The 14,126-nt window shown below is 36.2% G+C and overlaps 2 protein-coding genes across 2 annotated transcripts in view; both read left to right on the top strand.

Moving 5' to 3' along the window:
• The window catches only part of BCAS3 (BCAS3 microtubule associated cell migration factor), a 572,763-nt gene that overhangs the window by 256,144 nt on the left and 302,493 nt on the right, over nucleotides 1–14,126 (top strand). The window contains 1 exon segment of the mRNA XM_036838162.1: nucleotides 1,511–1,611. Within this exon segment, the coding sequence (XP_036694057.1) occupies nucleotides 1,511–1,611 (101 nt within the window).
• On the top strand, nucleotides 12,854–13,220 carry LOC118886201 (60S ribosomal protein L39). Its single transcript, XM_036835552.1, has one exon. It carries the CDS (start codon nucleotides 12,906–12,908, stop codon nucleotides 13,059–13,061), a length of 156 nt encoding a protein of 51 aa, XP_036691447.1. The 5' UTR covers nucleotides 12,854–12,905; the 3' UTR covers nucleotides 13,062–13,220.

Genomic DNA, 14,126 nt, shown 5'->3' with positions numbered 1-14,126 from the left:
ACCCACTTAAAGTGAATTTTCACTAGGTCGTGCATCCATCACCCTCCACAGAAATCCCGTACCCATTAGCAGTCATCCCCTCCCCCCCCCCCCCCATTTTCCTCCAACCCTTCAGCCCTAGGCAACCACCAGTTTATCTCCTGTCTCTGGATTTGCCTACTCTGGACATCTCATGTAAACGGAATCATGCAAAATGTGACCTGTTGCATCTGATTTCCTTTACTTAGTATAATGTTTTTAAGGTCCATCCATGTTGCAGCATGTAGCAGAACTTCATTCCTCTTTAATGGCCAAATAATATTCCATTGCATGGATATACCACATTTTGTTTATCCATTAATCAGTTGATGAGCATTTCCACAGTTTAGTTGTCATGAATTATGCTCCTGAGAATATTCATGTACAAATTGTTGTGTGGTCCTATGTATTCAGCTGTCTTTGGTGTTTGCCTTGGAGAATACCTCCCTTTGAACTTCTTTCCCCTCGCATCTTTGAGTTACCTTTTCTAGGACTTGTTTTTTTTTCCTATCCCACATAAAGAGCTTTAGTGCTTCCCCTGTTTCCAGTCTCATGCTCACTGCAAATAGAAAGTACATTGAGATAGCCATTATGGGGAATGGAAACTAATATAAATAGATTGGAAGGTTTCCTTTAAAGTGATTCCCCAAGATATAATGGTTTATCACTGTAAAAATGTTTATTAACAATCAGAGTCCTTCTCAAAAGCACGTAATCATTAGAACATTTATAATCTAGTATAAAGACGGAAAAATAAGATCTAGGATAAAATCCATTCAATATAGTGTACAATAGTATAGGAGAGACAGAAAAAATTGGTCCTGATGTGTATGGAAGGAAACAGACAAAAATGGATATGAAAATGATCTCTCTCCTTATGACATTTTAAAATATTCTTATATTGATTTTTGGAGGCTCTACCATTCTTTATTAGTACTTTACTGCACTGGATTGATCTGATCAATATCTTATTTATCAAGCTATTTAGGAATGGGCAGATCTAATTAAAATTACTGCACCATCATTGAAATAAGTGGCTTATTTTGGCATTCAGATGCTAATTAGGTCTTTAATAAGTCAACCATTAACTGTGTTTTTTTAAGCCATTTTTATCTGCTTTTACTCTATTTTAAAATGTATACATATTCTAAGAATAGAGAGCTCTAACAAGTGTCAGAAATTAGGTAAAAATTAGTTGTGACATTTGAATTCCACACTTCCTCTCTGTTCAATGTTTTGTATGTCTTGTATTGAAGGGTCGTCTGCTTTAAACTAATATTGGCTGTATGTAATTTGTATGACTCACTGCCACCTTTTTATTCTTTCTAAGCAGATGGCCTTGTGTTTCAGGTTTCAGCACTCCAACAAGTTCATTTTAATGATTACAAAGATAGTGTGAGTTTATATCAATGTCTGTAAGTGGTGACAGTGATGGTGATTTACATCCCATCTATTAAGCCTGAATATTAATATTCTTCTGCTGTTTCCTTAGAACTCCTCAATGGAATGAATTGCAACCACCATTTAACGCAAACCACCCTCTGCTCCTCGCTGCAGATGCAGTACAGTATTATCAGTTCCTGCTTGCTGGCCGTGAGTAGTTCTCATTTTTTTCCTTGCATAGAGTATTTTGAGCTTTCATTTTAAAATGCCGACTTTTAATGCAACCATGCATATTACCACTGGTCCATAGGCCAGAGGCCGTAAGTAATCAGACTGAGGCAAGTAAGATATTTAATACAAATGTATACCATAAGCTTTAGCACACATTAAGTATGCCTCTAGCTGTTCACATTCCCTGGCCATGAGATATCTGGTGGGCTCAAAATTTTTTTTAAAAAATGTGGATACTAGGATATAATAAAGTTTCATGAAATTGGAATTTATTTCTGACATGAAAAAAGTTACACACTTTTCACTGTGAAAATTGTATCAGCAGGCTTTTCGCTTTGTAGAATTTTACTTGCAATAATGAAGTAGTGATTCCAGCTCCATCAGGATTTTGTTTGTTTACTTTTATACCTAAGCCCTAACATTTGTATAGATTGACTGGATTCTTTTTTTACTGAAGGAGAAAAAATGTAGATTGAACTAGAAACAGCCTTCTTTGTAGGTGAGGCCTGAAAAGATAATTTAATATTTATTATCCAGTTTATGGTCATAGAATTAAAAATTCTTTACAATTATAATTCAGTTTTGTAGAATTCACTGGATCCTTAATTTTACTTGATGGCTCTGAGTACTGCATGTTTTTAAGAAACTTTCTAAAAATCAACACTGACATGTTTTTAATGGAGTTTTGTTGAATCAGACTTAATTTCTTGCCTAGCTGTATTATGCAGCATGAAGTAAAATATTTGTAAAACAATTTTATTTTATGTTTATAATGTGTTATATGTTATACTGGAAACAGAGAAAGTATATTGACTTTGCTCTAAAGTTAAGAAACTCTATAATTGTAACAAATAGTTGGCAGTCTCATTCTCTTGTATAATAGAACTCGCTGATTCTTCTTCTTCATGTATTTGAGTGACTTCTATGTGTCAGGAACTTGTGGTTTAAATGAGAATAGTATGTTGCATCTGTCCTCAATGAATTCAGTATCTAATTCAGGAGACAGGTGTTAAAAGATAAAAGGAAATGAGGCAGGTGCATCAGTGAAGGGTTATACATTGAATTATGAGGGCAGTGACTTAAGTTGCCAAAGCTTTCACAGAGGGATAATAGGTAAGTGGTTTTCTGGTTCCAAGAAGCAGAGTACATAAAAGTTGTTAGGGTCTAGGTTATCTAAGCATATATTTAACTCTATCATATGACTTGGAAAATACATGACATTTATGTAATATCAGTGTTCACGAGAACATTTCCCCCTACTTCTCAATAGGGGTGAAAATAACTAATTGTTGGATTAAGTGTAGGTAACTTTTTCAGAATTAATATTGGTTTTCTTTGTTTAGTTATTTTGATAGGTCTGCTCAGTAGACAAACAGTAGCAAGTCCCAAATATGTGAGAAAAAGATATGGGCAAAAAAAAAAAAAAAAAAAAAGCAACTATCTCTATTCCTTAATTTTTTTGTTCCAGTGAATTAAGCTGATGGATATGACTTTATTTTAGCAGCTCTACTTGCATGGTTGAAGAACCGCCACTGTAGGCAGTAGCAAGCCATCAGTTGTTTTCAAGCATTGGAACGACACCATCAGAACTGCATCTTAGAAAGATCACCCTGGCAGTGTTGTAATAAGAGGTTCGGGGTGGGGGGGAGTGGAGGCACAGTGATCCTGGAGCAAGATGAGAGGGCTTTAGTTAAGGCTGTTTACAGAGAAGACAGGACAAACCCATGAGATGTTGCGCAGTTGGACTAGAACAGAATTAGACAATTTGAAAGAAAGTAGTCACTGATGACTCTATGGTTTCTAAATAAAATACATAATATAATGCATTTAATGTGAGACCTTTTGAATTCCAGATGGACTAGCATTGGGATAAGGGTGAAAAGGCCTAGTTTCCAGTTCTAGACCACCTCTCAATAACTTGGAAAATATAAAGTATCAGTAATGATACTTGCTCTTATGAAGGTGTTACTGTGGTCAGTGAAGTGATGCTAAAGTCCTTTAAAAACTATAAAATAATCTATACATTTAAGCATCATTCTGAACCTCTGTTTCTTATCTCAGAAGTGCGTATTTTCAAATATTAGACTTCAGGGACTTAACAATGGAATCCCCATTCTGAATATGTGATTTTGACGATGTTGCCAGATCTGTCATCTAAGTGATAGACTTAATATGTCTGTCATATATCTAAGTGACATAATTATGTTTCCTCTTATCTAGTGAAATGTTACCATAGATATAACTTAATAAGTTAAAAAATACCTAAGAGGCAGGTAATTCTGTAATAATCATTATATTGCTTCTTTACATTGACAGTAGAGACACAGATTTAGCCTGGATTTTTAAAGTCATGTTTTCGACATAAAGAAAGGCTATTTGATCGAGAGTCCTCGACAAGATAGTATATTTCATGACTGAAGCAATTAAATATGCAAAACATGGACATCTGCATCAGAGGAGTAAGAGCTGAAATATAATTGGTAAAAGCAATGCTGGAGCCAGTTTAGAGAGAATGCCTTTGCCTACCCATCTGTTGAGCCCTCTCTGTAAGTTAGAGCCTCATTAAGAAGACTTTCTTATTACCTTCTTGCTTTCTCTCCGGTTTCCCTTACTGAAGCCATTTGAAAAGATGATGTGTATACTGTACCTGGCGGCAGGAAGTTTTTTGTTTTATTTAACCATATTGAAAATCACTTCTTACTTCCCAACCTGCAAACTGTTGATAAATATATTACTAAAGGTATTTTCAAATATAACCATTTGGAGTAAAACTATAATGCAAACTTCACAGATGTTGTCAGTATTTTCTTTGATTGTATCTGGTTCTGTGGATCAAGTGAAGCAGACTTGTACAAACTCCGGAAATTATAATAATAGTGGACAAAGAATGATGTAAATGGAAATGCGAAAGAGACTTTGTCTCAGGGAGAGGAGAGTAGGAGAGCAGGATGTTTAGCAAGGAATCCCCACTCCCCTTTCAGCCCTGTAATCATAATAAATACACCACTAGTTGTAAACAAAGTTCTGCATATGTGGTAAAAAGGTGACTGGTGGTAAGGGAAAGGGAAACCTGCCTGAACACTAAAGACTTCTTACCTAAATTTAGTGAAGTAAGTTAAAACTCCAAATTTTGTATTAACTGTAGTCACACTTCCTACCCATATTAATTGAATGGAATGACACAAAATTGAGCAATCTGGGTGTATCATAAATTGACTCATAGAAGCCTGCTCCTTACAAGAGCTCCTCACTATGGAGGTAGAAATCACTCCTTTGTCATTAGGAGGATAAGCCATAAGAAATTGCTGTTTAGAATAAGCGAAAAAAGTCATATGGTTTGAGTAGATTGACTAGTTTATGTGTGCAAAGTGGATATGCAGATGGTAATCTAATCTTGCTATATAGCTCAGTAAAGGTAAAAGTCAAGAATCTAATATAAAAAAAAAGTTTTGCCTGGGTCATAAGAAATCTTGAGAATCGTTTATAAAAAGATTATAGTAGTGGTGATTAGTGATTTTTGTGCTAACGGTATATTTTCTTCCTTCCAAAAAAAAACAAAAAACAAAAAACACATGCTATAGTTACCTTTTCTAAAATAGGCTTTTTATTTCAGTGTATTTCTTTGCCATAAACAAAGATAAACATTAGACGAGACTAACAAATATCAACCAGCTTTGAATGTGATCCCAGAGTAGACAATGCTTTTTCTTTAGTCTGCTTCGGAGCTTCCCAAATTGTAAATTAGAAACAGGGCTTACTTGGGAAAGTTTTATTTAGCGCAAAAATAATGTTTCCTCCTTTTCTTTCAGGTAATTTGGCAGCAGCAGTATTTTTTAAGTTGCTGACATTAACTAGCTTTGTTGGGGGTAGGTCAGACTTTGAACTCCCAAGATAATCCATGGGTATGTGAGAAGTTCCTCCCTAAGCTTACTGAGTTTTCTTTGTTAAATGGTAACAAAGGATCACTCAACAGAAATATAGCTTTGATACACAATAGAAAGATGACTGGGATCCATAGAACCCCCCCCCCAATGTTTTATTGGGGATATAATTGTTTTTCTCTGCTTATAAAGGCATTATAGGAAAGGTGGGGAGAGCCTTTGACACTAGATGGAAGGGAATGAAGAACACTGAAAATGGTTAAAGCATATATGTGGGTTTTTTGTTAATTATTTAACTCTCTTTCAAATATAATTCACTGTTAACACAAAAATAGTATCAATGTATTGTGGTCTTTAAAACACATACGTGTGTGTGTGTGTGTGTGTGTGTGTGTGTGTGTGACAACAGTAGCATAAAGGCCAGGAGTGTGGGAAATGGAACTATACTATTGTAAGTTTTTATAGTATATGTGACTTCAACATCATTTGAAGGTTGTTAAAGATGTATGTAATGAAATAAAAAAACAATCTAAGTGCTCAAAAAGGAAATAAAATGTTAACAAATAAGCAAGTTGATGTAACCCTAAGCATGTCGATGCTCACATTAATTATAAATGGTCTAAACATCTAAACAAGTCATGGATCAAAAAATAAACCGCAGCTATATGCTGCTTAGGAGAAACCCACTTTTTTTTAATCAGCAATTTTTTTATCGAAGTATAGTTGACTTAAAATGTTGTGTTAATTTCTGCTGTACAGCAAAGTGATTAAGTTATATATTCTTTTTTTAAATATTCTTTTCCATTATGGTTTATCATAGGATATGGAATATAAGTTCTCTGTGCTCTACAGTAGGACCTTGTTGTTTATCCGTTCTATATATAAAAGTTTACATCTGCTAACCCCAACCTCCTCCCCCTTGGCAACCACCAGACTGGAGAAACCCACTTTAAACCCTCGCTTGCTACATTAATATAAGACTAAGTAGAACACTCCACCCAACAACAGTAGAATGTACATTCTTTTCAAGTGCACAGGGAACATTGACAAATAGAGACCTTCTTCTGGGCCATAAAACAAGTCTCAATAAGTTTAAAAGCTTTCAAGTTATACAAAGTATGTATATTCTCTGACCACAATGGAATTAAATAAGAAATGATTAACAAGTCTCTGGGAAATCTACAAATATTTGGAAACTAAACAATACACTTCTACATGATACATGGTTCACAGGAAAAGTCAAAAGGGAAATTAGGATTATTTTTAGCTGAATGAAAATGAAAACAGAACACATCCCTATCTTAGACTACTATTCAGGGAAAAAAAATAGTAGATTGAAGTATAAATACATGCAACAAGTTGGATGATTCTTAAGAACATCATGCGGAGAGACAGAGTACGAGGGAGGGTGTTGAATATTACCATGAAGGGTTCGGTAGATCTTTATGGTGATGGGATCGTTCTGTATCTTGATTACTATTTTAGCAACTTCTTATGAATCTGTAATTCTTTCAAAATAAAAACTTCAGAGAAAAATGAAATATTTGTGGGATGGCACTAAATCACTACTCAAGGTGAAATTTATAGGACTAAATGCCCATGTTATAAAATGAAATCAAAAATGAAATCAATGACTCAGCTTTCACATTCAGGAACTAGTAAAGTAGAGCGAATTAAAGCACAAAAAAGGAAATAATAAAGATCAGAGTGAAATCAAGGAAATAGAAAACATAAAAACAATAGAAATAATATAGAAAAATAGGAAAAAGTATTTAAACCATAACGTTGTGGTGTGGTTTTCTTCTGCTTGGAGTCTGTGAGATTCTTCAATCTGTGAATTTTAAATTTTCATCAGATTTGAAAATTTTAATGCAGTTACATCTTCACAGTTTTTTTCTGTCACTCTGCTTCTCTCCTTTTGTGACTCCAATTATATGTCTGTTGACAAGTTGATATTTTCGCAGCTCACTGATTCTTTGTTGAGTTGAAAAATTCTCTTTCTTTCACTCTGTTTGATTTTGTATAGTTTGTATTTCTATGTATTTATATATATTGTCTTCTGTTCTGCTGTCTAATCTGTTTTATTCAACACATTCTTCATTCCAGATACCATATTTTTCATCTATAAGTTCCATTTGGATGTTCTTTTATATCTTTCATTTCTTTCCTCATCGTGTACCTGTTTGAACATACGAGACATATATTTTGTAATTGTTGTTTTAGAGTCCTTGTGTGCTAATTCTTTTCACCCTGGTATTGCTTAGGGGTTTTCTATTGATTGATTTTTCTTCTGGGTGTGCTTTCCTGCTTCTTTATGTGCCTAATGATTTTTGATAGGATGCTGGGCATTTTTGGTTTCATGTTGTTGAGTGGTGGATTATTCTGTTTTCCTAGGATGTAGTCAAGTTACTTGGAATAAATTTGATTCTTTCTTTGTTTATTTTTAAGCTTTGTTATGGAGGGTTCAAAATAACCTTTTGCTTAGGGCTAATTTAATTATTTTAGGAGATAATGTAAATCTAGTCTCTTTTATGTGGCCAGTAGTAGATATGGGTGACCCTAATTATTTTTTACATTTCTGGTCCTTAAATCCTATGTATTATCTTGATATTACATTATACCAGTTCTGCTGCCTTACTTTTGACTCATTACCTTCCCTAACATAAATACAAGTAAAAAACATGTATATGAGTATCTATAACACATTGTGATAAGTGCTTGTTAATAGCATGAATTAATTGGTATAGAAAGGATGGTGAAGGATGAAGGAGGTACAGAGAATTCAAGCCATAGCTGCTGACACAGAAATGACTTAGGAAACCATAATTCGAAAAGATACACGCACCCCAGTGTTCATTGCAGCACTATTTACAATAGCCAAGGCATGGAAGCAACCTAAATGTCCATCGAAAGAGGAATGGATAAAGAAGATGTGGTACATATATACAATGGAATATTACTCAACCATAAAAAAGAATGAAATAATGCCATTTGTAGCAACATGGATGGATCTAGAGATTGTCATACTGAGTGAAGTAAGTCAGACAGAGAAAAAGAAATATCGTATATCGCTTATATGTGGAATCTAAAAAGAAGTGATACAAATGAACGTATTTATAAAGCAGAAACGGACTCACAGACTTAGGGAATGAACTTACGGTTACCAGGGGTGGGAGGGTAGAGGGAAGGGATAGTTAGGGAGTTTGGGATTGACATGTACACTCAGTGTTATGTGGCAGCCTGGATGGGAGGGGAGTCTTGGGGAGACTGGATACATGTATATGTATGGCTGAGTCGCTTTGCTGTGCACCTGAAACTATCACAACATTTTTAATCGGCTATATTCCAATATAAAATAAAAAGTTAAAAAAAAAGAAATTCAAAGAAGGAAGAAGTTAATTGTTAGTGGGGATGGAGAGAAGTGGCTGAATTTCAGAGAAATTGAGCAAGTTGCCTCTGTAGGATTTGGGACTATATGAGGTTACTGAAGAAAAGTGAGGAGGAATGGATGACTAGCTTAACAGTAGGTTATGCCATTCATTGAAATATTAAAGAGAAATATGTTGCCTAGAGTAGGAGAGAGAATTGCTGATTGCAGTGTTGCATCTGTTTTGGTGCATGCAGTATGTATCCTAGTGGTAATATTCAGTAGGTTCTTGGAAATAACTCAGAACCTTCCATGTGTGTATTTATAGATTTGAGCTCCTTTCTGAGATTGTTTGGATATATAATTAGTAATTGATGTAAGCTTTCTCTGAAATAATTTTATCCTAGAGAGAATTTAGAGAGGAGAGATGAGGTTCCATTATGGTGCAGACAGCATAACATGTAAGAAGGCGGTGTTAATCATTCTAAAAGCTCCACCTGAAACCTTACTTTTCAATAGCTGGGCTATCTATTGATATATCGGCTTTTTAAAAATGTTTTTGCTTTACTGATCACTTGGACTTTACTAGCACTTTTATTTAAATCGGTATATATAATGAAGTAGATAATACCTAAAGCTAGTATTGAAATTTGTCTTACCCATAGAAGTATGAAAAACACAAGTAGGCAGCATATTTAAGGTGAGATTCTAGAGATCTTAATTCCCAACTAAATTTTGTGCTGCTGGCCTACCGGCTACAACTGTGAGAGTAAAAATAGGAAATATTTTTCCTTGTAATATAAAGTCACACTTTTGGGTTTAGAGTTGAAGACATTTTTAGCCTATTTTACTGTCTTGTTTCATTGGTTTTACAATACAATGGTGATCTATTTTGAACATACTGATGCAAAAAGGAAGAAAAAAGTATTGCTCTCCTCTACCATGGTCATTATCAGTGCCCTGGCAAAGCAGTTAAATGTGCAGCAGTTTTCTGAGCTGCTCTCTTTGGAGTGTCACATTAGATTTAACCTAACATCCTGGATTGCATCGTTGTTGTGGTATGTACCAAGTATGGTGGAGGTACTCAACACTATTTCCTTGCATTGTCCATAATAAATATTTGCCCAAGATTGGGTAGGGTGGAAGGGGAAAGAAAGAAATGTTTTTCTCCTGTAGAGGAAACTTGTAATGTAGGACTTATTTATAGAGTATTTATAGTCCATTGTTGGTCATTGGGTGTGTCATACTGCTCTATCTAGGTCTGAATATCTGAGGTACTTAAGAAACCACTTCATATTGAGTTGTATTTGATGGGTTCTCTTATTTATAGCTAATTTTATCCGCTGACATGTCCTTCCATAGAGAAATGATTTTAGTGAAATGAATGGTGTTTTTCTTCAGGAGACTAGAAGTTTGAGACATACTGACCCTGAATTTAGCCATATATATGTTGAATAATTTAGGGAACATTATGAAATTGAATACATTTTCTTCCTCAATGAAAAAATATCATATAGTTAATCAAAAAGTTTAGAGTACCCTCTTTTCCTTCTTCTTTCCCTTTGTGTTTATGGGATACATGCTTTTTATTGATACCCATATCTTTACATAGATCTTCACACCTATGGAATAGTTCATTGGGTTTCTCTGTCATCGTTGATTTATTGTTGAGATGTTTCACCATCAAAAGTCCTCTATTTTACAACATAATGACCTATACTCCATTCTGAAGTAAGTCTTGGCATTTCTGTCATTTGCTGTAGTATTTATCATTTGGAGAAATGATGTCAAACCACCTTCCTGTCATAATTACATGTCAAACCACCTTCCTGTCATAATTGTTCTTAAAATTGAAATGAAACAAAAAAGTTTTTGTAGAGGGTTTTTTGGTACTTTTAAATATCTTGCTTACTTTATTTTACACAACTGTGTGACATCACAACTTACTGTTCCTGTAGGTTGCTTTATTTTTATTATTAATAAATTTATTTATTTTATTTATTTATTTTTGGCTGCGTTGGGTCTCCGTTGCTGCACGCGGGCTTTCTCTAGTTGTGGTGAGCGGGGGCTACTCTTCATTGCCGTGAGCGGGCTTCTCATTGCAGTGGCTTCTCTTGTTGCAGAGCACGGGCTCTAGGCATGTGGACTTCAGTAGTTGTGGCTCGCGGGCTCTAGAGAGCAGGCTCAGTAGTTGTGGCGCACGGGCTTAGTTGCTCTGCAGCATGTGGGATCTTCCTGGACCAGGGCTCAAACCCACGTCCCCTGCATTGGCAGGCGGATTCTTAACCATTGTGCCACCAGGGAAGCCCTGTAGGTTGCTTTATGACCTGCTTTTTTTTCAGGTACAGTTGACAGTATATTCTTTTCCATTTATGCTATTAATATTCATTGCCATCGGATTGGCAGATTTGGCTGGGATAGAACATTGATTCTGATAGATTAAAGAAAAATAATCTATTGGTCATAAAGCCTCTAGTCCGTGAGTACTTCTGCTTCTGCTGTCATTTACTCTATCCCACCAGAGTTTAAGGTTCTTATATTCAGATACGGATACCCCTGAATATGCATTTTGTTAGTTGGGTAGTGGGGATATAGGATGGAGGGTACAGGGATATCTGTTTGCCTTTTTCTCCAAAAATAAGGAACTAAAGAGAATGGTCTCTGTCTGCTTACCTGCAATAATGTAATGGGTTGATATTGGCAGGAGCTTGTGGTTTGATGTGCCATCACTTCCATCAGTAAGGTTAATTGCTAACAAATGACTAAATGGGAATCTAGGGGGAATGCTACAGCTGTCTGCTACGTTAGTGGTGACGGGAGTTCTGGCGCCATTTCAGGGTCACTATTTGTATCTGTCTATCAGAGTTAGAATACAGTTGTTTCTCTCAGTTTCAGCCTTCTCTATAGAATTTCTGTCAATTGTTTGACTCCATTAAGTGTGCAGAGGAAAAAAAGCCTGAATGACCAATCCACCAGGGGCTATGGATAGACCCTTTCATTGTCCATACTCAGAGCACTGCATTAGGTCTCATTATCCATTTATAATAAGCGACCTCTGCCCCCTGGGTCATTGAAAAATATTCAGTGTGCTTTTCTGACACATAGGGCACCTTTCTCAGCAGACACATCAAACAATGGGACGTCTGGTAGTCTGGAGGACTAGTGCACATGGCAGGTTTTTAAATACACAGGCTTGTGCCAAATCACTCTGACAATTTGCTCTCGCATGGTTCATAAATGTGCTAAGGGGAGCCTAGCGTCTGGAAGATGAATGTAATGTTCCTTTCCTCTTATCTTTCTTTCTTTTTCTTCTGTTTAAAACAAATTTTTTTTGCCATGTTTTTCAGTATTGTTTTCTAGAAAGGATTTGCCTTCATGTCTGCTTTTGCATTTCCTGATAGAGAAATAAGGAAAGGTTTGGACATAGTGAATGGATAGAGCCATCATCTTTGGAAAGTATTTGCGAAATACACCCATGGAGGTTATCTGTGGTACATTAAAAACCTATCTTCTGTTTCCTGCCATGCCCAAACTGGTAGTGATTAAATATCCCACTGAAAAGTTTGAGAAAGAACTTGCTACTTCCTTGATCACTATAGTCCAGATTTCTTCTGTGATATAAATTTGGGCCACCTACTTGAAATCTCCGTGGTTCTTTCTCCAGCCCCCAGTGCATAGATAGACTTGGGGAAAAGATGGAGATAACATAGTGGTTATTGGATGAAATATAAAGTAAGAAAACTGTCATGTCCAGAGCTTCACACTGTGTAAGCTGAAGGTGGCCTTCTAAGAGTCTTGACTAATGGTTACTATGTGACCTTAACAGTACAGTGCCCTGTTAAGTACTGGTAGGAGTCAGTCATTTACCTGAGGGATGTTGGGATAGGAAAATAAAAGATTGAGAGCCACTTCTTTAGCAGTTCATATGAAGCAACATTAAGAATAGGGGAAAGTGTTTATAAAAGTACTTTTTGCTCTTTTTCTCTTGTCCGCCATCCTATGTGCGGTTGGATTTGCTCCTCGTCATGTCTTCTCACAAGACTTTCAGGATCAAACGATTCCTGGCCAAGAAACAAAAGCAGAATCGTCCCATTCCCCAGTGGATTCGAATGAAAACTGGTAATAAAATCAGGTACAACTCTAAGAGAAGACATTGGAGAAGAACCAAGCTGGGTCTATAAGGAGCCTCGCATAAGAAGTGGCACACATAATCAGAACATCACTAGTGTCTGGAACAGCTGCCTGTGTTTGATGCTCTCTCCTCTTTTCTTGATCTTTCCTCACCACTGCTCACTGTGTAGCTCAGTAATAAACATGTGAACCTTTTGTTGGAACTGTTACTGTATTATTCTGGTTTGTGATGATGTACTGAATAAATACCCCTCCTATCAGATGTAACACAGGACTGTTCAATGATAGAAATGTTCTCTAGTTACCAGGTACTTAGAAGTATGGCTAGTAAAAGTAAGGAAGTGGTTTGTTAGATTTTGTTGTTTAATAGCTCCCTGTAACTAGCAGCTCTTATACCTACTGTTACGGGAAGTGCGCATATGTGTCATCCTCATACCTGAGGGTAGCACCTTCTTAAAAGGCTTTTGGGGGGGGCGGTGTACCACGACGCAGGCAGGGTCTTAGTTCCCTGACCAAGGATCGAACTCGTGCAGCCTTAACCACTGGACTGCCAGGGAAGTCCCATAAAAATCATTCATATACTATTCTATGGTGCCAGTCCTCAAAGAGTAGGAATCACGTGAACCAGGGATTGGCAAACTGGTCTGCTGACTGTTTTCGTATGGCCTGTGAACTAAAGTTCTGCTTTTTTTTTAAAATAAATTTATGTATTTATTTAAAAAAAAAAAAAAGTACTTTTTAAGTTTAAGATGCATACATTTCATTGGTAAAGCCTTGTTCCTCTCTCGGAAGCTTACATACTTGGCATTTTTAGTGTCACATATATTGGCTTGATCAATTTATTAAAAATGTATGAAACACACAGGCATTCAAAGAAAACCAGTATTACAATGAACTGGCGGCCACACCATCCAGTAGACCCCAGGTGTCTAGTTCAGCAAAGCAGTTTTCCTATTAAGTGATATACAGTGGGTGGCATGCTCTCAGATCCTGGGACACAGGCGTGTCACCTCCAAAGAATGACCGTTGAGTTCCAGCGCAGATTTTTCTCTCCAAACCAGTTATGGAAAACCATGTAGTTGTCAGAACTCTCTCCATGACAAGAATTAATATAT

This window comes from Balaenoptera musculus, chromosome 20 (genome assembly GCF_009873245.2).
Source record: "Balaenoptera musculus isolate JJ_BM4_2016_0621 chromosome 20, mBalMus1.pri.v3, whole genome shotgun sequence".
NCBI classification, from domain to species: Eukaryota; Metazoa; Chordata; class Mammalia; order Artiodactyla; family Balaenopteridae; genus Balaenoptera; species Balaenoptera musculus.
The sequence above is the reverse complement of the archived record's forward strand: the minus strand, read 5'-3'. Positions and strand labels throughout refer to the sequence as shown.

What these genes read in the sequence shown, in the direction of transcription:
- LOC118886201 (XM_036835552.1), top strand. Translation starts at nt 12,906, where the DNA reads ATGTCTTCTCACAAGACTTTCAGGATCAAACGATTCCTGGCCAAGAAA.